Raw genomic sequence first — 24,863 nt, 5'->3', positions numbered from 1 at the left:
TTGTCTCCTTCCATTTCCAGAGCTGAATTCTTTCAACATCGTCCGTTGAGCCGCCTCTCCAGCCAATGTCATTTCCCCTGCTTCTCGAAGTTTTCCCGCGAACCATCAGTCTTTGATGGTTACGATTGATCGGGTTCGTTCTCATCTCCTGGATTCAATTGAGATCATCCCATGTTTGACGATTGATGTCATGGTCCGTTCTGACTGCTGCCTGTGGCCAGAAAAAGCGGCTCGACTTGTCCACTATCACATGTTGTCATTTTCGACTTTTGCCGGTTGCCCGGATGACAGAATCCTCAACATCTTTAGGTTTCTTTTTTTTTGCCATTATTTCCGCTTAAAGAACAACAGGTACGGAGGTACCGCCTTCCTTCCATCAATTACGACTTGTCAATTGGTCTCACACCTCTCCAAGCCACATGAAGCTGGGTGGCTGGTTAAGTGACAACTCACGTGACACCAAAACACCCTACCTAAAGTCTCGCTAGTTGCTGAGCAACCCAGCCCCCAAAGCATCGAGCAAAAACAGATGATCTTGTGTGATGAATAGTGCCACTACAGATACCAGTGCTATGGTAAGTTCTGCCGATGAGATTCGTACAACTTCAATGCTACGGGCGAAGGCTTAACCCAGCGTTGTGCTCAGGTTTAGCGCAATGATCTGTCAAATCATGCGCGACCCTCGAGTTATGGTGGCACAGGAGCACACCAAAGCACTTCACGTCAAAGTTGTCAAACGAAAGTGATTTCATTTGATTCGAGTTCTACTTGCGTCGGTTTATCATGTAAGAAGCTTGGTGTGACCCGCTGTGTTCATGTGGAAGTCTGGAAGGGCTCACACACGTCTTAGACATTAGTAGCGTGGCATAGCTTATCTTGTTGACCCTTCATCTAGCTCTGTTACCGGAGAAAACATCTCTATCAATGAAGCCACCCACCAGCCACTAGCCACTCATTTTCGAGTCTAAAACTCATTTCCAACGCACGGCCCCACGAAAATAGAGCTTCTAGCCACACTCAATCTAAATTGAGACGCGAGACAAAGTCCAGAACGTCTCTTTGACTGGGGTAGGAATACACCACTGAACCATATACTCTCAGCCGCATCAACCTTCCAAACGTCCCATGACAGGCTCACAAAAGTAAAAGCCAGCTCGGCCCTCTCATCCATGACTCGGCTAGAGATCATCGTATTTACCATTCCTAAACACAAGTTGTCCTGTATGTAAGAAATTGCAGAATAGAGAACAGCACAAACACGCACGAGTCAAGAGACTTTCTTTAATACTAATTAACTTTACATACACCTCAATAAGCCCATTCTAAACACCCTCAATAACAACACCAGCTGATCAGTTTCCTGGTTCTTACTCACTCAAAAACTCAAAATTTCTCCTTTCGCTCAATCTCAAGCAGCTGCTTCCCCAAATCAACGAATGTCTCCTCCAAGCTTCTGAACTTCATCCCCAGCACATTCCTAGCCTTCTCACTACTACAATCATAGGCACCCTCAGGTAATGGATTTCCTCCAGGAACTCCAATCGGAGTCCGCTCCTCAACCTCAGGCAGCGAATTTCTCAGAGTATCTGATATCTGCTGCGACGAGACCTGTCCAGCGCAGATGATGAATCTCTGACCAGATGCTTCGGGCACTGTGGCTGCTTTGAGATGCGCAAGTGCGAGATCCTGTTAGAAATTAGTTTTTGCCGAGATAATTGGGTAGGAAGTATCGTACTCGGACGTCAGTGTACACATGCATGCCATTTGGAGGAAGCTCAGCGTCTTTCTTGGAATCGATGAAGAGTTTGTAGATCCTGGAGTTAGACTCGTTGAGTTCTTTTGGGCTATATATCGAGTGTCGAAGTGGACCGTACACCATTGGAGGGGTCAATGTGACCAAGTCAAAATTTGGCTTCTCGGTTTTGATGAAATCCCAAGCTGTTTGAGCCTGTCAGCATTTGGATTCTTCTACGCCGTGGAATATATAAGGAGAGATCACATACCAGAAAGCTCAGCGAACTTCTTGCTAGCTTGATATCCAGTATTCGGCGATCCCGACAGGGCAGCTTCCCACGTCGTTGGATTCCAATCATCTTTAGTGTACACCTTTCTCGGCACAGACGGCGGAGCAGAGAAATCAACAACAGCAGCACAACTACTCGTAATCACCACCCTCTTGACACTCGGAGCATATTGCTTAACTGATTTCAGAACCTCCAAAGTTCCTTTGATAGCCGGATCCAGGAACTCGCGATTACTAGATATGACACGGTACAAGAACGGCGATGCAGTGTGAATGACTAGGTCAAATGGCGGGTTCGACTTGACTACTTCGTCGAATGCTCCAGGAGATGTGATGTCTGGTACGATACCGAAGTCGAGATTGGATCCGTGGTTGGGGAAGTCGGCGAGGACTTGTTGTGCTTTGGATTGGCTGCGGACAATGCCGCGGACTGAGTGGCCGGCGAGGAGGAATTGTTCGAGGACATGAGAGCCGACGAAGCCATTTGCACCTGTGAGGAGGACTCGTTTGGCCATGATTGAGACTAGGGTTCTGGATTTACTGAGGAGTGATTGAGTAGGATCTTGAAAATTGGCTGAAGTTGATTTGGGGACTTGAAGTCAGTCGACTTGGCTGTTTAGCTATATATCCTATCCACGGAGTGCAGGAGAAATCGGATATCACGAGCCGAGCTCGGAAATAAAGCACATATAGAATATCATACCACGTCTGGGATTCAAATAGCATAAGCTTTACTGCATATTTGGTCAGACTGACCAGGACCACTCTCGTGGATACAGAAAGTCGAATTGGCCAATCAGCGCAATCCGAGTCAGCACTCGCTTCTGCAACCAGGTGTGTCAGCAATGGTGTCACTCGGCGATAGCCTCACTTACGCCGAAATAGGAGATATCTGAATAAGGATTATTTCGGAAGTAGGATGACATGACGTATTTGTTCGTGAGGAAGTGATGGAAATAATTCCGTATGCGGGGGAGAAAGATGTCGGGATATCGGCATGGTCTTGCTGACGATGGAAGAGATGCGACGAAATGTCAGCCGATATGTTCGAGACCTGAGAGCACGATACATACGACAGCGAGTCAAACTGATATAAAGAGACGATCAAGGTCTGGTAGAAATAAGAAGCATCAATTCTCAGCCATAGAACCATCTCGAACCCACAACCTCCAACCTCGCCAAAATGTCAACAATGAGAGCCATCGGTAATACCCAACTCCTACCTCATATTCTGTATATTTACTGACACAACCAGATATCAAAAACGGCACCGGCCCAGCCAGTTCACTTTTTCTCAATACAAACATCCCAAAACCACGCCCAGGATTGTCCCAAGCCCTCGTCAAGATCCACTCCTTTGGCCTCAACCGCATGGACTTGATGCAACGAGAAGGGAAATACAACGTTCCTCCTCAAGCAGGCAAGACTCTAGGTGTTGAGTTCTCTGGATGGATTGTTGAGTTGGGGGATGGAGAGACAGGAGATTTCGTTGTTGGTGATGAGGTGTTTGGACTCGCTTATGGGGGTACGTCCGCAGATTCTTTTGTCGGTGTAGATATTGATAGGAGGATTCACAGGAGCATATGCGGAGTACTTGGCAACGTCAACAAAGATGCTTATCCATAAGCCGAAAGAAATATCCTGGACAGTAGCAGCTGGTATTCCAGAAGTACGTATCCTCCCATTCATCTCTCCACCAAAAAATATAAGTAGTCTCAGCTGACGCTCCCACCAGACATGGATAACAGCAACCCAAGCCCTCCACCTAGTCGGCTGCTTCAAGCCAGGCGACAACGTCCTCTGGCACGCCGGCGCATCATCCGTCTCCATCGCCGGCATCCAGCTCGCTCGAGCCAACGGCGCAAGCAAGATCTTCGTCACCGCCGGCTCAGACGAGAAAGTCGAGTTCTGCAAGACCCTCGGCGCGACAGCTGGGTTCAACTACCACACCCAGAACTGGGTGAGTGGTATTAAGGCCGCTACGGACGGGCATGGCGTGGATGTGATTGTGGATTTCATCGGTGGGAGTTACTCGCAGGGGAATCTCGAGGTTGCAGCTATGGATGGACGGATCGTGCAACTTGCTAGTCTTGGGGGGTCGAAGTTGGGTGCTGGGCTGGATATTGGATTGCTTGAGAATAAGAGGTTGAGATGGGAGGGGAGTAGATTGCGGAGTCGGGGGCTGGATTACCAGAGTCGGTTGAGGGATTTGCTGGTTGAGTTTGCGGTGCCGAGGTTTGTGGATGGGACTTTTCAGGTGCCGGTTGAGAAGGTGTTTTCTTGGAGGGATATCCAGGAGGCGCATGAGTTGATGGAGAGTAATCAGTCGAAGGGGAAGATTATCTGTTCTGTAGAATAGAGAATAGTTGTAAGCAGAGAAATACCTGCGGGGTCATGATGTATATTCGATGTCATAATTTGTGAACCCTCTCTGGGATCGAGATACTTGCTATTCTACAGTATGAGGACAGTGTGATTTCTTTCTCTCAAGTGACAACTTGGCGGGTTTGTAAACACCGAATCGCATTCTATTTTAGTCTGTAACCTTTAAAGCAACCCTATCTGAAGATAGTTTTATTCCAAGACTATCTACTTGTACGAACTTATCTTAGATGCTGTACTTATATCTCTGAATCTCTAACTTGTCAAGTAGCAATAGCTTCTAACTAAGAAGTCCGCACTTTCTATAGCTACTATATTTATAACACTGTTATAGTTCCGAGGCGTCTGTCTGCATTGGAGGATATCGAGGATATCAAGAGGTATCTTGGGTAGACATGAGGCGTGGGTGAAATAGGTCTTGTATTGTGGAGGTGTGTAGGGTGCTAGGACATAGGCAAGTATGTGAGGACTGCCGGGGGGAGTTCGACTGGCTTGCAAAGTGTGAACAGCACACAAATCCTACGCCTCGGGTCCGCCCTCGATCATGCCAGATGGAACTGCTGATCCCGACTCTAAGAAAGAGAATAATGCATCCGCAAGATTGAACAAGAGAAAGCGTATCCTACCTCCTTCTACTGCTCATAGAAAGTCCTTTTTTGGTGGTCTCGCGAGCTCCATCAAGGAGATCAGCGCCTTTCGGATGGTGGTACAAGAATTGGCGACAAAGACGTGGGTGGGTAGTGGCGGATAGATTGCCTATCCAAGCTATTCCCACTCGTGGTTATCGACCAAATGCCTCCAAGGCCGCGAATCCATACATCTCAGTTTCCTCCTCCTCCTCCTCCTCTTCCTCACCCAAAACCACCCCCAAAACCAGCCCTCATCACAATTACCTCCCCTCCTGGTCCCCCTCCCCTCCCCAACCCAGCCCACCAACCCTCCATCCACCCCCAACCTCCTCAATCACCCAATCATCTTCAAAAATTACATCCAAGCACCGCACCGCACCGCACCACTCGCAAGTCGGCGCAGTACCTTCCTTTTCATCACAGGACACCTACCGACCCTCACCCTTGTGTGTACTGCCACCGCGGATGCTAGTTGCAAACATTTCATCCATCATTCATCATCCAAACCGATCTGATCTATCTTGGCTGGAGAACGAAAGGTATTTCGCGAGTTCGGCTACTGACTACTTGCTGTAGCTAAGACTTGCCAGAAAGGAGGAAAGATAGGAGGTAAGGAGGGTAGTGGAAAGAAAGAGGCGAAGAAAAAATAAAGGTACAGCACAGCACAGGATAGGACAAGTCAAGTCAAGTCAAGTCAAGTCAAGTCAAGTCAAGTCAAATCAAGTCAAGTCTTCCATCCATTCATTCCATTGTGAAAGCGATATTTGATTTGAGCTGAGCTAGACTAATAACTATAGAAGTTTAGATAGAGGCATAAGATAATTAAGTAAGTTTGTGGAAGGTGTTGAAAGTGTTGTGGCTTAGTTGGTGGGTTGATGAGTATGTGTATGTTGATAGGGGTAAGGATGAGTATGAGTATGAGGATGTGAATGAATATGATATGAGGGCGGGAGGAGGAGATGGTGAGGATAAGGATAGAGATGTGGATGTGGATAGGTATGTGGATGAGTATGAGTATGTGTTTGAGGACGAAGGTGGAGATGGAGATAGCGAGGAGTCGTCTCCGTCAGTCTTCTTCAGTCGATATCTGATGTATAACAAGAGTGAAAAGTTCACAAACCTGTACTTTGCTCTTGGGTTTGGTGTGAACGGCAACTGGGATTATGTAAATGTATATACAGAAGGATGGACGGCTCACAGTAAAGAGCATAGGTAGATAGAGAGACATCGTGAACCATATCAAGTTTGAGCGGTACGTACGCACGTACAAATCGATTATTTTTATTTCATCTCCTCAAAAATTCTGTCGACCGAGTTATATATATACATACATATATACGTACATACGTATATACACCTCCCTCTCTTTTCCCTTCCCCTTCCTCTTCCTCTCACAATATTCTCTGCCTACCATCACCACGCTCTGCTCCCTCTCACCAACCAGACAGCCCAAGTCCCTGCCCCCTACCCCGTCCAGCCCCAAAAAAAAAAAAAAAAAAAAAAAAAAAAAAAAAAAAACACTAAAAGCCACAAAAAACTCCAAAAAGTGCATGCACTCCTCTTTCCGCCGACACATATATAGATTTATATACACCCCCAGCCAATCACCCTGCAAAACCATGCCATCCTTCCCATTCCCCTGCGATGAGAGATAATAAAAAGGTCCCGTATATTTTGAACTTGAGTTACAGTCCCATGAGCCAAACCATGCTTGCAAGTACGCCAAGAAAGATGTATGAAGACCTGCTTTACTCGTGATCCGTGTATGTACCTTCTTCCTGTTCCTGTCCCTGTCCCTGTTCCTGTCCTAGTTCCAGTTCCTTTTGTGACATTATTGCTGTATCTGAATCGAATGACTTTCGAGTATATCAGCGAAATGATGCTGGCCCCAAAAAAGTCGTTTCCACTCGACGTCCTCACTCATGCACTTGACACCAACACCAACACCCCGCCCATCCATAGAGTGCCGTGTACCTTCCTTCATCCCAAGCATTTCATTTCAATGCGTACATCCCGAAGCACAATAATCCATTTTCTGAACCGTGTCACCAACCAACGCCCTCAAACCTTCGAAACCGTCTTCCCCCCACAATCCGGAATGGTGACGCCGGGCTTCAGATTACGATTAACATCCATCAGCCCCCACTTATCCTCCCACTCCTTCCCCTTCTCATTAAACTTGATCTTCCACGGCTCATCAAACGCCTCGAACCAGAAATAATTCGTGCCGTTCGCCAGCGCCTGACACACCCAATCATCCATGAAAGAGTTCATCTCGTCAATCCCAGCGACCGAACCACCCGTGCACGTCGCTGCCCCTCCACAGCCCGTCCCACCAGTGGATGGCCAGCCAGTCTCGGAGATGATGTGTTTGGAGACGTCGGCTTTGAGCACCACGTCGTGATTCTGCCAGAAATCCCATGTCCACGACGCGGCGCTCTTGGAGTCCACGCCTGCGAAGAAAGGGTGGATGTTAGCCATCACGTAGTCGACCTCGTTGGCTAATTCGGCGGTCCAGTCGTCGCCTAAATCGGACGATGCGAGTGGGAGGCTGATGCCTGCGGCTGTGAGGTTGGTCTTGACGCCTGTGAGGACGGTCTTGAGCTCTGCGGCGGTCATGTCTTCGCGGAAGAGGACCTCGTTTCCTACGATGACTCCGACGAATGGGTCGGCGCCGTATTTGTCGAAGATGGAGTACATCTGGTCGAGTTGGCGTTGGTTGGTTGTGTCGTTCCTGTCCTGCCAGACACCCATCCATACTTTGACTTCGTTCTTCAAGCCTAGTTGTTCAATGGAGTGGATGACCATTTCCGTTTGGTTGCAGTCTGTTCCGTAAAGTCGTACTACATTCGTAAGTTGGGAGAGGACCGCCATGTCTCGTGTTACGTTGTTTTGAGACGCTGGGTAGGTCAAACAGTCGGGGTATTGTGTGTACATAGGCGTGTAATCGATCCCAGGGAACACTTTGTGTAGTTTGGTATTTCCCAACAACTTCTTGATCTCCGGAGAATCTTTGTTGAGATCTCCATTAGTCGCCTCATCCATGGATGCTGAAGCGCCCTTTGGTGTATCTGAGGATCCGGAATTGCGAGCGCCAAAGATGCCTCCCACAACTCCACCAGCAATGGCAAGAATAAGGACAACGACACCAGCTATTATCATCCACTTCCGCTTCTTCCTATGGGCTGCTGATTTGTTCGCCCATTCTGCTTTCTCTTGTCCCAACTCAAAGTTGGTCGGTCCTGGGTAAGGGTTTCCGACGGGATCGTATTGGGGTCCACTTGCACCAGGTCCAGCTTTCCTTCCTAGCAGACCGCCCACAACACCACCTGCAGCGGCACCACCAGCTACTGGCGTTATCCTGTCCGAATCATGACCTAGGCTCAACATAGATCTGTTGTTCTGATTTCTGTAATCTAGACCATCATCACCATCATCCTCAATTGTACTGGGGTCGAACTCGGCAAGGCTAGGATCTAAGTTTCGGGAGTACCGATTGTATGGGGAATCAACATAAGGTTCGTGGTTAATTGGATCCTGGTTAGAGCTGTGGGCCGAGCGTGAAACAATGGATCTTGCTTGCGGAGAAGCCATTCCCGGAGGAAATGCAGCAGCGCCCATGGGCGTCAAAGATGAAGCTGATGGCTCATTCCGCGGCGCAGGTTGCATGTATGGAGACTCTTCGTAATAGTCCCTATCCCCAGAACCTCCTCGCATCTCCATTCTTGGATCGTAGCCTGGTGTGTTCCTCATTGCTTCAAGACCGCTTTCTCGCGCATTCGCATCTGCCACTCCCATCGCAATACCTGCTATTCCTCCTGATGCTTGCTCGCCGAAGTTATCTGCTCCGGGTGTGATGTTCGAGGCTTGCGATGCCGTGTATCCTAATTCTCTTCCCCAGAGTCGTCCTTGTGCGTCTCGATGTGGAGGGGGCGGGGGAGCTGGATTCGCAGGTTGGCCGTAGCCGTGGAGAGGAGGTTGATCTCGTTCTTGACTGTATCTTCGTGCGGATCGTAATCGATCGAAAGAACTGTCTGGATGTGCTGAGGGAAAACCCTGTGAATGTGGCGGTGATTGGTATTCGGGAGCTGGAGAGTGGTATCTATTGTCGTATGGCTGGTCGTAAGGTCGCTGAGGAGGAGTGTTGTAGGGGTCGTCGTAAGGTTGTTCTGGCTCGTAGGAATACTGTCGCTGCATTGTGAAAAAGCAAGAAGAGGACGGGAGGAGAGGTAGATGTGGAGGAGGCCAAGGCACTGGCTATGATGTCTCTCTGTCTCGTATCTTTCTGGAACCCAGACTAGGATGCACCAACCCGTCTGTAATTCGTGTAATGGGCAATCCGTATTCAATCGAATGGGCGAGAGCAGTTGCGATTGAATTTGCGTTTGCAGAAGTGGGTTTCAAACAAAGGGCAGACGCAGCGGGTGTGGATGTTGGGGAGGGATGTCAATCCTGTTTTCGGGCGAATATCAATAACAGGGCAGGCGGGCGGTTCACTGGCAATCTCTCAGCCTTAGTGTTGGATTAAACCTGGAAATGAGAAGGCGCGCAGGAGATTGAAGATATGTATGAAATTCGTTGAAGATGCAGCCTTGATCAGAAGTTGAAGGCAAGTCAATTGCTCGCACCGGAGACTGAATCAGGATCATGCACTCGGACATGAACGTGAACAGATCGTGCGGCTGTGAAAGGCCTTGCCTCCCTGGACCAACACGAGCAGCAGTGCGCATCCCTCAGGGCGAATTGTGGTTGTCTGGTTGCGCTGTGGTTGGCTGATGAACCTCTCAACAACCCTGTCTGGAACCTTGTTCAGGGGCTGTGCGTCCAAAATTAGGGATGGCTGGGATTGGCGCATCCTTGGTTTTGGGGTGGCAGGGGCCGGAAAGTGGGAACTCGGGAGCCAATCAGCAGTCAGATAAAATCCGGAGGATCCCCCCACAGGTTTCGAGGGGAGGATTGAACACGATCAAGGTCAAGTTGTTGGTGATGAAGATGTCTTCACTTGATAAACTGAGAATCTTTCGTGAATATGTTTCTCTCGGGGTTTTTGCGGTAGGTATCCTGCAGACTTTTGCTGCAGTTTAGTCATAATTCTAGCCACCTCATCGGTCCGTAGTTGTTCCTCCGTCTCGTATTTACCTTCGCTCGCCACCAAGAACACGAACTGAATAGTCAGCCAACTATCAAATTTTCATTTACAACTCAAGGGCCAACTCCCTTCTCTTACTACTCTCCTTACTGCGCTCATCTAAAGGGAGACGTCTGATTGTTGTTATTTTTGTATTTTTATTTGTTCCTGTTTCGCTGCTCACCCTGCCCTGTTTCACATTACGCGATGAACATTCCTGATTAGGAGCCTCCACTCTGAAGTCTAACACTGGGGTTCGGACGATCATACGGGGTGGAAAATGGGTTTGGAGTGGGTCATGCATGTCATATTCTAAATCTTGTTCCAACATTTCGTTTTATAATTTTTGAGAGGGCGATAGAATGTCACGCCCTCATCTGTTGCTCGCAAAAGGTTCGGTTGCGAATTCATCCCTATATACTCTCTAGTCAATTCTCTGGTCGATCGAAAGGCCACCTGGCTATACTTGCGTGGAATCGAAACTAAATGCGAAGAGCCAGAAACAGTAATTTTCTATTTCGTTTGCTACAGTGATCTCTTTTATTCGTCTCGAAGAGGAGATTCGCTTGCTCGCAATGATGTACTTTCGAGAATAAACAATCATTTCGACAAATGACCACAGGTAAGCCAATGGTAAGGAGCTTCACAGGCCTCTCCAATGCTACTCCCTTCACTTATTTTCTTTATTTCCGAGTCGTATCATCGCAGCATGTCTCGTCATCTGCACGATGCAATTGATACGATGTGCACTCTCTAAGCTTTCTTCCCAGGCTTCATAACAACATATATATTCAGGTACTCGCCGAAGCATAGTCAGAACTCTCACATTCCGTAAAGTAAGGCAATTTTCTCCCTTGAATTTACCAAGTCGTCCACGTACTGTCTGTCTGGACTGCAATTTGAAGTCACATCATCCATTGATGGTGCGCATCACATGACTTCCTTCTCACTTGATGATGCTTATGGGCATACCAACCGAAGGACTTCGGAATGTCTTCCGATCTTCAATTGCATTTTCGACAACTGTGTTTGCCCCTCCTCTGAGTTTGCGCTGAGGTTCGTTCCGTTTCTGGATTGAAATTTTCTATGTCATGCCAACAGCACTTCTCATCTATGAATCACACGAATATGAATGGATACGGATTGATACTTATATCCCTCTCTCTCTTAACTTTCTGTGAGACAGCATGATTATCTACGCCCTTCTAGCATATGCCTAGTGCTGGTGAGATTCTGAAGCCAAAGTTTCTCGGATAGACCTCGGTGAGAGATCACCCGAGACAGGCTGGGTTGTGATTCAATTCTCAGTGAAAAGAGCTTTCTTTGTGGAGTGTAGAGGACCCGGCATCGTGATCAGATCGTGTTTGGAAATACCGGATACAATGAACGGTAGATTCGTTGGCGTATTCAGTGTGGAAGTGGACCGATTTCCCGTGACAATGTTGTATTTGCCAAGGCTTCTGGTTCATGGCTTTGGCGACCCCTCCTTCGGGGCGTCCCTCAACTAGCATATCTCACGAGAGGATGAACGACTGCCAAAGAACCTTATCAACCAAACATCAATCCTGGGCTATAATCGTCCTGAAAAGCTCTTTCGAGGAAGATACCTTGTCGCAGTATATTCGAACTCCCGATTTTTGACTTAAACCCCACATCAGCAGCCCTTCAAGTCATGACCTTAAAGATGGACGTTGTGGAAGTACCAGCGAACCAAAAGGTCGAGAAAGTACCCAAAACACACTTCAACGAAGACTTTGCTCGCAAAGCCGAAGCACTGAAGCCGCAACTTCATGAGTGGATTGACCGTCCCTTATCAGTAATCAATTTCGAAGTGGATGAGAAGGCCTTCTTCAAATGCAAACCAGTCCAGATACATACCATTCAAGAACTTCAGGACCTCTCCTACGGCAAAGGCGACCAACTCATTTTGGATTTCGGCTCTCACCGTGTCGGCTATCTATCTTTTCATCTTGGTGTGGATGGAGTAAACGTCGATGCTCCCACACGACTCAGACTTACATTTGGTGAGATCCCATACGATGTGACAGAAGACCTCCATCCATGCAATACATGGATATCGACCAGCTGGCTTCCTGACGAGATCATCAACGTCGATTGGCTGCCTACTGACGTGGAAATGCCACGACGTTATTCCTTCCGATACCTCAAGATAGAAGTCATCGACACCTCCCCCAAATACAAAGTCAAATTCTCAGATATCAAGGTCCGAGCCGTCAGTGCCGTATCTCCAGAAACCGCACTCGCCTCACAGAACTTTGCCATTGCCGACAAAGAACTCGCCCTCATCGACCACATCAGCCAAGTCACGCTTCGGAACTGCATGCAAACCGTCTTCGAGGATGGACCTCGTCGAGATCGTAGACTGTGGCTTGGTGATCTTCGACTCCAAGCACTCACCAACTACTGTACCTTCAAAGACCACTCTCTCGTCAAACGATGTCTCTACATGTTCGCCGCCCTCCCACGAGAAGATGGCAGCCTCCCCGCATGTCTCTTCGAGAAACCCAAACTCGCACCCGCATCAGACTACATCGTCGACTACGACGCTCTCTTCGGCCCCACAGTCTACGACTACACCCTCTCCTCCAACGACCTCCAAACCGCCCTTGAGCTCTGGCCCACCATCCTCAACAGCCTCAACCTCCCCCTCAGCCACCTCGACCCCTCCGGAAAATTCTCCTCCTCCTCCTCCCCCGCCTGGAAATTCCTCGACTGGTCCCCCGGCCTAGACACCAACGCCGGCATGCACGGCCTCGTCCTCTTCGCCTGCAAACAAGTCAACAACCTCGCCCTGCTCATCTCCCAACCCCAACCCTTCCTCGACATCGTCGACAAAATGACCACAGCTGGTCAATTATTCTACGACCCATCTCAAAACCTCTTCACCAGCGGCCCCTCCAGCCAAATCTCCTGGATCTCCCAAGCCTGGCTCTCCCTCGCTGAAGCAGCCTCCCCAGACATCTGCCTCCTCGCCCTCAAAACAGCCATGGCGCACCCTAAAGCCATCAAGCCTCTCACACCATACGCGTACCACCATGTGGCCGAAGCGCTCGCCCGCTCAGGCGGAGAAGAGGAGTGTGTGGTGCTGGTGAGGGAGTATTGGGGTGGGATGGCGAGGGCGGGAGCGGATACGTTTTGGGAGTGTTTTGACGAGGGGGATTCGAGGAGGAGTCCGTATGGGGATTGTCATAATAATAGTTATTGCCATGCGTGGTCTTGTACGCCGAGTTATTTGTTGAGGGTTGTGCTGAAGGAGTATTTGGAAAAGAGCTAGCTTCTCGATCAGAGAACTACATCGGTCGTGCTGTGTTCTGTGGTCATATAAGAATAGCTCGTTGGATGGAGAAGTGTTTTCGCTGCTATGCTTGAGCGTTCCTAGAAGTCAAGTCAGGGGTAGAAGAACGGTCCTAGTATTATCTGCAGATAGTTCTTTCTCTAAAATGTATCCCTTTTCAACAACGGTCCTTGGACCGTATTAGAACAATTGTTTCCTCGGGGACAGTTACTACCTCTACCCTCAAGGTAAGACACCTTGTCATCACTCTTAAAAAGAGAAGAAAACTGGAAATCCTCTTCTCTACAACTAAATACCTAGTACTTCTACTACCTACTAGATCAACTTTTTACTTTTAGTCACTAGGAACTTTCAGATTAAATTAATTTAGGAAGAGAAGTTTAGTCTAGTTTATAAAGTCAAAATGTAAGTAAGGTGTGAAAATCAAAGTGCTTACAGAGTTTGCAGAGATATACTAGAAGCAGGGACTCGATTACCTAACCTAGGATAGCCATATTTCTGACAACTTGATTAAAAAGAATCTTGACTTGAGTGTACTACATCGCATCTAAGCACCAATTTCCCACTATCCAGGAGCGTCTCTAAGGGAGCAAACCGTCCTTAGGCGGTCGGGAGAACTTTCTTGGGAAAGGAGAGACTTCTAAGAAAGAGCTATCTGCAGATGATCCTGAGAAGATCATTTAAATTTACCTCTGCCTTCGCCTATTAGGTTTATTTCCATGGGCTGGGAGCTCTCGACTTCCTATAAATCGACAAGGTATTCGGTGTTGCTTATCATACCCCAGTATCTCTCAAATTTCCCCACGTCCAAGTCTCCTACCTCAAAGGAAAAAGCAGGTTCCGCCGCACAGTCGGAGGCCCACCAACCAACCCCCTCATCCCCCAAAATTCACACCATAACCCCTCGCCATCCTCCACGATAAGAGATGAATTACATGCAGATGGCGTAGTTCAAGCGGTATCAAGCTTTCGCTGAGCCGCCCAGGGTTGTCGTGACACGCAGCTGAAGATCCATCCAGGCGGCGCACCGTCCCGCTTCAAGCGGTGATTCGGTAACGCCCTTTAGCGTCAAAACAAAAAAAGAGTACATCAAACGTAACCGAAGAAATATCTATAAACAAAAAAAACAAAATATACAGACTAATAGTTCAACGTTGAAGTAATGACTATTAATATGTAAATTTTTCTTTCAAAGCAAAGGGTAGCATACCGTGACGGATTGTAGCTTGGTGGGGAAGAATGGGGTTACTTGTAAGTATATAGGTTAGGATGTGAAGAGAATTGGGGAAGTGGGGATGGGCATCTGAGGATGGATGTGGTGGTACTGGTTTGGGTGGGTTTGGAGACCAGTAATTGGTGATAGTATGTGACTTCTGATGTGGGACGCCAAAATGTCTTTATTCTGCATATAATCGGGTTATAGTGAGTCATATATCTTATCACCATCTTCAACTCTCACATATTCATTTCCCGAAATGGGCAATGTTGAGATTGATCACGTGATTATCATTAGCCAATACCCAGGTACCTACACAAGCAATTACTCTTGTTCCCACGCCCAGCTTCGTTGAAGATCAGCTTCTAAACATCATAGCTACCGAAAGCCTCGGCTGTATTCCCTGGCGTGCTTAATACCCATGATCCACATCCACTAGCCCAAGATAGTGAAGTGACGACCATTGATTACTCAACAGCTTCCGCATCTGATTCCCTCTTTAAGTCTCACAAAACCCCTCTTACTACCGCCTAATCGACCCTTTTCGAGTTACAAACTACCCGCATTATATCCTTTATGCGGTCAGCGTCTCACACCAGGTCAGCACCGGGTCTAGCTGATCAGTAAACAGTACAGAATCGCCGCCAAGTGTAACCAATCTACTACTATATGAAATAGCAGTCAGCCACATTGCTTGTCTGCACTTACCTCGAACACTTCCTCTCTTTTGGTAATCTCTGTATACTACTATCAAAATGCCAATCCTCAAACTCTACACCAGTCCAGGTCAGCTCACGGACGAGGAAAAGCAGGAGCTAGCTACCGTACTAACAGCTGGCTACACCAAGTCGATGCCAGCTTTCTTCGTCAACATCATGTTCCATGAGGTACGTCTCGATACCTCTCAAGCCCTCATAAAGGGCTCATTTATCCTTCAAATATCACCACACTAACCAATATTTTCACCATCAACAGCTTCCCGCTACCTCCTTCTTCCTAGGCGGCAAACCCACCTCCGGGACTTTCATTCGCTTCACGGCCGAGCACATAGCAATACACTTCAATGAGGATGTTGCGCGATCAAATCGGTATCTGGACTGGGTTGGAAAGATCTTCAAAGAGAGGTTTGAGCATAGAGGATGGACGTAAGTTACCTCACTCTCATTTCAATTCTCCAAACCCAGATCCCAGAAATGGACGGAGGAAATCTTGCGAATTTGTGAAATGGAAACTGATCTTTTCTGGTGTATTAGGTGGGAAGTCAGTGTTACGGAAAGTAGGAGGGAGTTATGGCGTATTCAGGGTTTGGTTCCGCCGCCTCAAGGGAGTGAGGGGATGAGGGTTTGGATGGAGGGGGAGAAGGCTGTGCCTTGGGAGGAGGAGAGGGAGAAGTTGTGAATGGTGAAAGAGGGTATTGAAGCTGGCTTGAAGCGATGTGAAGTATTTTGAATATCTGGCATGGCTTTCTACATTTCAGGAAGAATGTGTATTGACAAAGTCTTCGCTACATTTTCTTTGGCTTTGTTCCCTTATTCTAAGCGAGACTTTGCGGTGTGAAAATCTTGCCTGCTGAGTTCACTCTGTCATTTGTGCCTAGAAATACTATGCCACATCAATGTCATGCCCATTTCCGTTATTATGGAACATGTCCGATTCGTTTGGTGGCACCTAGCTATCACTACCTTATCTCTGCACTTTGCTCTGTCTTCCCCGGGCCAAGGGTTGTTGATGCTGAAGTCGCTAAAATTGAGTTCTCCCGGGCGTTTCCCGGCGGAAATTACAGGCCTCGTTGCCCAACAGAGTGTCTGCACAGCTTACGGTATCTCTACTCAACACTTACTTGGGTGTGTTTATACGCTCAACACAGCAGTGGTAGCCCTACGCTATTAATGGAATTCGCGATTTAATAGCAAGGGAAAAGTGGATGCTGCCCTGACTAGGACATTTGCAGACATGTCGCCGATCTCTGGGCAACCATCTCGGGATAGTGTGCGGCACAGCATAGCCGGCTAGTACGGATATCATCAACCTCAAGTATTGATGCTCTGCCATCGTGATCATCATTTACTACGTAGCTATTACTGTCCTCATCGTGCCGCTTATCATGATACTGCGGGCGGCGCTGGCTCATCTCGTGCTGCTCTGTGCAGTTTCTGCGCATGATGTTCTCAGATTCACCATGGGCGTGACAGACCCTGCTCTTGTTCCTGGAGAGCCGTTTAGTTTTACGTGGACAGGAGGTCAGCCATCGGAACCGGTTTACATTGTGAGGAAGTATTATTTTGGGAATACTCCAAATCAAGACATCCTTTACAGCACAGAAGATATTTTGTGTAAGTCAAACTCTGTTGGGTTTCCGAATGCAGCTGACTGTCGTCCAAGCGAACGCTCCAAACAATGGTTCTTGGACTTACAATGTTCCTCTTGATATCTTCCCTGGTCGCTACTCTTTCAGTATTGGCTACAACCCGTTTATGCTCTCCGACCAGAGTGGGATTTTCACCATTCTTCCATCTCAAACCTCAAAGGTGACCGATTCTGCCCCGCCTGCAACGACCAACACAGCCTTCCAGTCCTACAGAGGTTGTGGTCTTCCCCCACTACCAGACTTCACATATACGGGGTATCAACCACCATGTACAGTCACCTCTTTTGGTCACATTAGAACCATATATCCGATCGTGCCAGAGGGACTCAGCGCTTCCTTCTTCGGAACATCTTACCTGAATTCAGCACCACCCATCACGAGCCTCAGTGGTACCAGTACAACTGCCGCTGCGTCTGTGAACACTGCATTCGCTACAGGCGTGTATGCACAAGCACTTCAATGTCCTACGCCAGTCACGCCCAGCACCACGAAACTCACCGCAAGCGGAACAACGACCATATTCTCTCTTATAGGGTGCACGCCGACGTCTATTCCAAACAACAACGACGCTGGTATATGTCACACAAGTGGCTACTCGACATTCTCCGTCAGCGGGACAACCAGTGTATGCTGTCCAGGTGGGTGGTCAACCACACCTCTCAACTCAGACCTGTTCTGCTTCACGTCGATGGCCCAGATTGAGAGACGAGCTGCCTTGGATGGTAGACAGGCGTCGACTCAGACTTTAGTAGCTAGTCCAGATCCTCTGATTGCGATTTCTGGATTGGCTTTTACTCGTGCGGGACTTGTTACGGCTGCAGTTGATCAGTCAAGTAGCGTTTCGAGCCCAAGTGGAAAACTTTCGACAAGCAATCTACCTACAGTGACCGGGTCAGCGGCTGCGTCATCGACGGCGAAGAGTGGCGGTATTACTTTGAGCCTACGTGCTGAAAATGTGCAAGTGCTCCTTATTATGGTTGGATTATTGTATCTTCTGGCGTGGTGAAGAAGCACCGAGACCTTCCCAGCTGTTTTAGACTGCACGTAAACTCCCAAGACACAGATATAATACACTAATAATAATCATTATGTCTTCAGACTTCGACGTGACTTGGCAATTAACCTACTTCCCCTTCTGAAACTTTCACAGACGAGGTCTTCAATAAGAAGCACCCCAACATCTGAAGTTCTTCTATCTCACCTTGAACATCTGCACTCAGCCTAGTTGCTCATCTGCTTGTCTCGGCTAGTCTCGGAGAAAAGGAGATTTCCAACCTTCATGGTAACACAAGGCTGACTCTGTATACGAAGACAATCCGCCAACCGTCAGCCTCACAGAACGCATACTGAAATCCTACAGGTTACCAGACTTGTCCCTGCTGTATACGAAAGATCATATGTGGACCCTTATCCCATTTCTGGGAACTGAGAGACAGTACTCATGAGGCTCAGCAAGCACATGTCTTCATGAGGACATCCGATGACGAGCATGCTGCTCGGGTGAGATGAAAATGGTCAGCGCTCGTGTAAGAAGTCCAGACCACTTGGCTGGGACGGCACAGTACTGGTGTCCCTGCATTCGCTCAGCCCTGCTGAGATTAATGCGCCACAAATTCGCATTGTCAAATTCCCACGTGGTTGTAACGTCCTAGGTGGACTGGGAACATCGAAATTTTTGAAAATCTTGGTTTTGTCAATTTGTTTGGTCGCATTTTCATCATTTCTTTCTGATCGAAAGCCCCGTTTTGAACTTTTTCCTAAAGTCTTGAAAAGTTTGAAGCAAATAAGAGAGCCTTTAATTCGTCAATTTTGCCGTTAGACGTCATCTAATGTGCTTAGAGTCCAAAAATGAGATTCATTCTTCGCACTGTTCTTGAGATCGGTGGGCAGGCAAGTATTCTTCTCCAATCTTGCAGGTCCTTCTTCGTTCCCTTTCGAGAACGCGACTACGAAGACGTAAGATGCAAGACTGATCATGAGATCCAAAAATCTGAACCCTCAGGTGTCATGAAAGTAAGTTATCAGGTCAGAAGATCCGACTTTGAACGTCACCTTGGAAGTCAGCAAAAGCCTTCTCTCAAGGCAACTGCACTATGTTGTGTCACATGAAGTAGGTATATAAAGAGCCGTTTTCCGGAACTTTTAGTCCTCATCCAGCTCTTCATCCTCCAAAAACAAATCAACATCAATACTTTCCACTCAGAATAAAAATTTGACAAACATTCAAAATGGTCGCCATTCAATCCCTCATCTCCATTTTCGCCCTTGCCACAATGGGCAGCGCAGCTCCTGCCGAGCTCACCACACGCGGCCAAATTGCCATTGGAATGAAATTGTTCAACACAGCCGGCTGTGAAGAAGCTCAATACTTGACTCAACACCCTGTCCTCCTACCACCAAACGGAGTCTTGAAGCCAGAGGAGAGAGAAGTCGATGTCTGCTACTCTGAGCTTGATTATGGGTCTCTCAGACTGAATAATGTCAAGCCCGGATGCCAGTGTAAGTTCCTGTCCCTGGCAGGTCGTGTGAAAAGGAAAAGTGAGTGCTAAATGGATCTCTCGCTAATCCGACTGTTTGATAGGGGAGAAGCATTTTGCAGGAAGCTGCTCGGGAACCCCGATTGAGATTGTCAAGGATACCGCTACCTGTGTTGGAGGGGAAACATTCCCGAGAAACTTCTGGAAGGTGACTTGTGGTCATTAGGTAAATCTTGAGGCTGGCATTGGAGGCGGCTGGAGAGATTGTCTAGATAGGAAGGTGCTGGCGACGGCAAATTTTCTTTATTAATCATTCATGGGACAAGTGCGTGATCTAGATACATTCTTTTGGATTATAAGAACTAGTTTTACAGTAGAATTCAACATTTTGGTGTCCTACAATTATTTAATTTTTCGATATGTCGCTTGACTTTGCTCCTCTGACTTTCCTCTTGAAATATCTCCAACGTTGTTATATTGCTTTCAATGATACTTGGATGCAGGCGGAGAAAAATCCCAGGAATAGCGTAGAGCCAAAGGCAGATTAATCTTTCGTGTAACATCTAAGGTAAGTACCAGTTCGCTTCAAAGGCCGTGAAAGCAAAAGACAAGCTAGAGGCAACTTTCGGACGACAGAATGACCCGATATGGATCTCGGCTCGAGATATCTCACTATCGGTGCTCGTGTAAGATCAGATTGTCGTTCTGCGTGGACTAATGACGTACCTGATTCATGTTTCAGCCTTCTGTGTAACATGACAGTTATCTTGTTGCTTAGTGTGGTTGTCATCAATCGTGGGTGGCTTGGCCACGTTGAGTTGGACTCCATAGGTCAAATGAGGACCAAGAACAAAAAAGCAGATAGGAATGGAAAAAGCGTGCTTGGAACCAAGTAACCAAATTTAAAACACAGAGAGAGGAAGGGTACCGATAGTTACAAGGACTTTGACAGATTATTCAAAAAGTTCTTCTGGACATAAAATTTTGCATGAAGACTCAGCACACGCCTCGTTTGGACCCCTCTTCACATAGCCTCACTTAAAAGTGAGATGTGTGGCACAGCTCGTTTTACTTCAAGATTTCCAGAAATGGCTTTACGAGCAGTCTCATGACACCTCTTCTAACATACTGAATCTTCTTGGGAGATGGAAATCTATAAGAACGGCCGATTTCCTCGTCCAGAGGCCAAAAAGCATCACATCAACATTCCAAATCATCAAGACTTTCAATACCAATAACTCCAACTACCCACCACCACTTCTCAACTCATCCAAAATGGTTGCCATCCACTCCCTCGTCTCAATGCTCGCATTGGCCTTCGCAGCCTCTGCAGCACCAACAGTCAACATCGAAGCTCGTCAAAGCTCCATTGCCGGCCTCAAATTCTTCGCTCCTGATAACCACGAGTGCGAGAAGAACGGTGACCCTTTCATCGCACACTTCAACGTCTTCACACCACCCGCCGCCCCTGGCCAACATGTCACTGGTGTCTGCTATGATGGTGGATCCTATGGCTCGTTGTTCGTCGAGAACATCAACGCGCCTTGCAAGTGTAAGTATTAACGGAAAAGTTATTATGAGTATGAAGCTAAAATTGTGCCACAGTCCAGAAGCACATCAGCAACCAATGTGTCGACAACCCTATCGAGACCATTACTGTCGGTGGCTGCAACACGATTGGAGCTCCTGTTGAGGGTTACTGGAAGATTGTCTGTTAGATGAACTACGTCTTGTAAGCATGGAAGACTAGAGATAGACCGGCAACGGACGAGATTCGTGTTTCCTTTCGAACATATATCTGTCGCTTTAGATTGTGGAAGAGAGGATATTTTGTGCAATTAGATTTTTGCTGCCATTCATTTGATAGATAGACCATAGGGGTTAGAATTCAACATTCGATTCTCCTATCCGACACTCCCTGCAAATTGCACGAAGCGAAATTGAAAATGGTGGGCTTGTGCCCGTGTCAATAGCTAGGCGAGCCCCTGAAAATTGAACCCCCGCTTTCGCTTATTTAGCGTACCACAATGCGTATCACAAGATCAATCTGAAAGGGCAAAACATGCGTGGCACCTATTATCCAGTACATGATCTTCTTTAAGCCGAGGCCAAATGTAGTAGGTGCTCCCACAAGCCACTGCCGGACATCAAGGGCAAAAAGCGGAAGGAGACATCATGTCTCGCATGTGGACTCTGCAGGCTAAACGACTTGCCTAATCGAGCAATCTAAAACTTGATGTTCGCGCAGATCCCACAATGATCAACCAATGCCGAGATCAGACCGGCTTCCCTGGCCCTGATTCGATCCGAGATAAGCTTAATTTAATTAAGCCTGGCCAACTTTCGGCAGAGTGTTCTCCAAGAGGCAGCTTGAAAGCTTGATAGACATCTCTCAGGGTTATCAGTGCCGGAAGCTAAGGGTCAGTAGATTGCCGACCAGATTTGCAAATGGACTGCCCACAGGAATACATAAGAGGCTGTTAGCCCATCATACATACGGTCTGCTCAACTCTTGCGAGGTGTCTACGAAAGTCATTCGTTCAAAATGCGTTTTTCGGGGTTCCTGCTTGTTGCATTAGCCATTTCGGTACGGTCTTCACCAACTGCCGAAGCCACTGTAGACAATGATTTCGCATCGAGCGTTGTTGAGTCAATTGCAGGTCCACCTTCAGGATGGATCCGAGACGAGGGAGCCAATCTTGACAAAGATTCGCATATGATAAAGTTGCGCATCCATCTTGCTCACCAAGACATGGACAAGTTTCACGATTTGGCGATGCAGGTAAGCCATCATACTTACCTACCGAGGTATCCAAAATCAAGTTAATGAGCCTAGATTGCAACTCCCGGTCATGAGCTTTACGGAAGTCACCTGACTCAACAAGCAATCGATGATATGATCGCTCCAAAAGAGGACTCAAGTAGGCTTGTCATGGAGTGGCTTGAGACTGAGGGACTAAGCAGCCATGCTTCGCTATCACGGAGATCGGACGCAATCATTGTAGATGCAAGCGTTTCAAAGATCGAGACACTGCTAAAAGCAAATTACATGCCATTTAGTAAGTGAACTCATCTAAGCTTTGAATCATGTGCTAACAAATGCTTCTCAGTTGAGAAGGAAACTGGAGAGAGCGCAGTCAGGACCCTGGAATACAGTCTGCCAGATGCGCTGAAAGGACATGTCGACATGGTCCAACCCACAACTTTCTTTGGCCTCAAAGCCATGCGATCCACTATTTCCGAGCATCACGCACTGGACTCGTCCGAATTAAAAGCTGGAGTTGCTCCAAGCGGAGCAGCAATCCAAGCAGTAGCTGGCTGCACTGGAAGTACGATCACACCCAAGTGTCTTTCGAACCTTTATAGCTATGTTTCAGCAACCGCTTACAGCAATGGCTTGATGGGAATCGCTGGCTTTCTGAAGCAGTGGCCCTTCAAGTCAGACCTCACCACTTTCATGAAGAGCTATGCAACTCAAGGCAATGCAGCTCAGTCATTCACATGCACGCTCATCAATGGAGGAACATGTCCGCAGACAGGAACCCCTGGCATTGAAGCCAATCTTGACGTCCAATATGCTCGTGCGATCACTGAGTCAATTCCAAACGTCTACTACAGCGTTGGGGGATCTCCTCCTTGGTTGGGTACCGGAACAAACACCAATGAGCCATACCTCGAGTTCTTGAACTACCTGCTTGGCCTGGACTCCTCAGCACTTCCAAACACAATCTCCATCTCATACGGAGACGACGAAGCAACTGTACCCCTAGACTACGCCACCAACGTATGCAACCTTTTCGCCCAGCTCGGCGCTCGAGGTGTGTCCGTTCTCGTCGCATCCGGAGATTCAGGCGTAGGCACCACATGCAAGACCGGCTCAACAAAAACATTCACGACTTCATTCCCAGCCTCATGCCCATGGGTTACCACCGTAGGAGGAACAACAGGAAACAGTCCCGAGGGAGCATGGTCCGGATCCGGCGGCGGTTTCTCCAGTCGATTTGGCCAGCCGAGCTACCAAACTGCCGCAGTCAACAAATGGCTCACAACAGACACCACACATACTGCCGTCAACGCATATTTCAACAAATCCGGTCGTGCGTATCCTGACATCGCAGCGCAATCCACAAATTTCGTTATCGTCGCTTCAGGATCTGCTCAATCTGTCAGTGGAACGAGCTGTGCTTGCCCAACTTTCGCAAGTATCATCCAGCTGCTCAATAGTGATCGGCTCTTGGCCGGAAAGAAACCACTGGGTTTCTTAAATCCCTGGCTGTACAATAATGCGACTGCTGGGTTGACGGATATCAAGACAGGGAAGAATACGGGGTGTAGTGGAGTCATAAGTGGTGCTGGGTTTTCTGCTGTTGCTGTGAGTAGAAGGAATTCTAGACACCCGTGCTTTACTGACTGTGATGTAGGGCTGGGACCCTGCTACTGGCCTTGGAACTCCGATTTACACTTCTCTTCTGGCGATTTCGAAGACGACGTAAATTTTAGGCGAGAGTGCCATTTTCGAGTGGCAAATGTCATGATTATTTACTACGGTATTTCGTTGGGATGTGGCACAGCCACTCTGTTTTTATGCACACATATCTTCAAGAGAGATCTTGTGCGAAAAACGGCTTCAATGGCACATTTTAGTCATGATAGCGCTACATTTGTGCGATTAAAAGTGAAAGGACTAATTTGCTCCAATGATGATATCGAAACCCCACCACATGGCAGCAAGCGAGCCCTGGACGTGCTGTAGTCATACCGAGAACATAATATCATGAATCTTGTCACCATTATGTAGACACTACCACTGTGTGGTATGCTATCGATTGATTGGCAAACGCCCCTTGTTTTGCGGCACAGGCTTCGGAGTGGGCAGCCAAGCTCCAAGCACTTGGCTAAACGGCACTTCATTGTACCTTATCCACTGTCAAGTATTTGCGTGCCTAAGTATGAGCTTTTGCCAATTTCATTATATCTGATGACTTTTGAAGGGGTAAAGTCGAGAAGTTTGATCGAAATCAATTACCACATTCGAAAACTTTAAACTTGACGAAGCAGCCCGTTGAGGCCAAGAACAGGTCTCGGCTATTGCATCAACAAACTCCGCGTACCGCAAAATGTCCACCCACATGCAGTCACTGTAACTTCACCATGCATGGAAATCTGGCGCTTTCCGTAAGACAGGTAGATTGCCAAAGTCCCTGATTTGAACCTGTTCAGAAACGCTCAAAGCCGAGGTGGCTGCCGAGGAAAGTATGACAGGGGTTTCAATGTCGCCTAACAAATGCTCGGCAGCTCCACCGAGCTTAAAGGTCCCTGCATTT

The 24,863-nt window shown here is 47.7% G+C and overlaps 11 protein-coding genes across 11 annotated transcripts; 9 read left to right on the top strand and 2 right to left on the bottom strand.

The window, feature by feature from the left end:
- Positions 1 to 1,383: 1,383 nt before the first annotated feature.
- Positions 1,384 to 2,538, bottom strand: GRE2_3 (methylglyoxal reductase (NADPH-dependent) gre2; the record flags this gene model as incomplete). Its single annotated transcript, XM_058497472.1, has 3 exons — positions 1,384 to 1,686; positions 1,736 to 1,938; positions 2,004 to 2,538. 3 exons carry the CDS (start codon positions 2,536 to 2,538, stop codon positions 1,384 to 1,386), a joined length of 1,041 nt encoding a protein of 346 aa, XP_058352197.1.
- A 668-nt stretch (positions 2,539 to 3,206) lies between these two features.
- On the top strand, positions 3,207 to 4,382 carry ONS95_004127 (uncharacterized protein; the record flags this gene model as incomplete). The annotated part of the gene is made up of 4 exons (XM_058497471.1): positions 3,207 to 3,228; positions 3,279 to 3,548; positions 3,601 to 3,692; positions 3,759 to 4,382. 4 exons carry the CDS (start codon positions 3,207 to 3,209, stop codon positions 4,380 to 4,382), a joined length of 1,008 nt encoding a protein of 335 aa, XP_058352196.1.
- Positions 4,383 to 4,949: 567 nt separating this feature from the next.
- Positions 4,950 to 5,156, top strand: ONS95_004126 (uncharacterized protein; the record flags this gene model as incomplete). The annotated part of the gene is made up of 1 exon (XM_058497470.1): positions 4,950 to 5,156. The coding sequence occupies one exon, from the start codon at positions 4,950 to 4,952 to the stop codon at positions 5,154 to 5,156; it is 207 nt and encodes a 68-aa protein (XP_058352195.1).
- An 818-nt stretch (positions 5,157 to 5,974) lies between these two features.
- Positions 5,975 to 6,250, top strand: ONS95_004125 (uncharacterized protein; the record flags this gene model as incomplete). The annotated part of the gene is made up of 1 exon (XM_058497469.1): positions 5,975 to 6,250. The coding sequence occupies one exon, from the start codon at positions 5,975 to 5,977 to the stop codon at positions 6,248 to 6,250; it is 276 nt and encodes a 91-aa protein (XP_058352194.1).
- Positions 6,251 to 7,095: 845 nt separating this feature from the next.
- Positions 7,096 to 9,231, bottom strand: ONS95_004124 (uncharacterized protein; the record flags this gene model as incomplete). The annotated part of the gene is made up of 1 exon (XM_058497468.1): positions 7,096 to 9,231. The coding sequence occupies one exon, from the start codon at positions 9,229 to 9,231 to the stop codon at positions 7,096 to 7,098; it is 2,136 nt and encodes a 711-aa protein (XP_058352193.1).
- A 2,603-nt stretch (positions 9,232 to 11,834) lies between these two features.
- ONS95_004123 (uncharacterized protein) lies at positions 11,835 to 13,457 on the top strand (the record flags this gene model as incomplete). Its single annotated transcript, XM_058497467.1, has 1 exon — positions 11,835 to 13,457. One exon carries the CDS (start codon positions 11,835 to 11,837, stop codon positions 13,455 to 13,457), a length of 1,623 nt encoding a protein of 540 aa, XP_058352192.1.
- Positions 13,458 to 15,029: 1,572 nt separating this feature from the next.
- ONS95_004122 (uncharacterized protein) lies at positions 15,030 to 16,190 on the top strand. Its single transcript, XM_058497466.1, has 4 exons — positions 15,030 to 15,275; positions 15,326 to 15,581; positions 15,670 to 15,839; positions 15,948 to 16,190. Exons 2-4 carry the CDS (start codon positions 15,450 to 15,452, stop codon positions 16,090 to 16,092), a joined length of 447 nt encoding a protein of 148 aa, XP_058352191.1. The 5' UTR covers positions 15,030 to 15,275; positions 15,326 to 15,449; the 3' UTR covers positions 16,093 to 16,190.
- A 345-nt stretch (positions 16,191 to 16,535) lies between these two features.
- Positions 16,536 to 18,214, top strand: ONS95_004121 (uncharacterized protein). The gene is made up of 2 exons (XM_058497465.1): positions 16,536 to 17,027; positions 17,077 to 18,214. Exons 1-2 carry the CDS (start codon positions 16,799 to 16,801, stop codon positions 18,066 to 18,068), a joined length of 1,221 nt encoding a protein of 406 aa, XP_058352190.1. The 5' UTR covers positions 16,536 to 16,798; the 3' UTR covers positions 18,069 to 18,214.
- Positions 18,215 to 19,173: 959 nt separating this feature from the next.
- ONS95_004120 (uncharacterized protein) lies at positions 19,174 to 19,924 on the top strand. Its single transcript, XM_058497464.1, has 2 exons — positions 19,174 to 19,561; positions 19,644 to 19,924. Exons 1-2 carry the CDS (start codon positions 19,291 to 19,293, stop codon positions 19,763 to 19,765), a joined length of 393 nt encoding a protein of 130 aa, XP_058352189.1. The 5' UTR covers positions 19,174 to 19,290; the 3' UTR covers positions 19,766 to 19,924.
- An 890-nt stretch (positions 19,925 to 20,814) lies between these two features.
- Positions 20,815 to 21,257, top strand: ONS95_004119 (uncharacterized protein; the record flags this gene model as incomplete). Its single annotated transcript, XM_058497463.1, has 2 exons — positions 20,815 to 21,091; positions 21,145 to 21,257. The coding sequence occupies 2 exons, from the start codon at positions 20,815 to 20,817 to the stop codon at positions 21,255 to 21,257; spliced, it is 390 nt and encodes a 129-aa protein (XP_058352188.1).
- A 365-nt stretch (positions 21,258 to 21,622) lies between these two features.
- ONS95_004118 (uncharacterized protein) lies at positions 21,623 to 24,493 on the top strand. The gene is made up of 4 exons (XM_058497462.1): positions 21,623 to 22,321; positions 22,376 to 22,598; positions 22,650 to 23,911; positions 23,961 to 24,493. Exons 1-4 carry the CDS (start codon positions 22,085 to 22,087, stop codon positions 24,030 to 24,032), a joined length of 1,794 nt encoding a protein of 597 aa, XP_058352187.1. The 5' UTR covers positions 21,623 to 22,084; the 3' UTR covers positions 24,033 to 24,493.
- Positions 24,494 to 24,863: the final 370 nt, after the last annotated feature.

Source organism: Cadophora gregata (assembly GCF_030347475.1).
Source record: "Cadophora gregata isolate MNR1 chromosome Unknown scaffold_14, whole genome shotgun sequence".
Lineage (NCBI taxonomy): Eukaryota > Fungi > Ascomycota > Leotiomycetes > Helotiales > Ploettnerulaceae > Cadophora > Cadophora gregata.
This window is presented reverse-complemented; position numbering and strand designations above follow the sequence as displayed.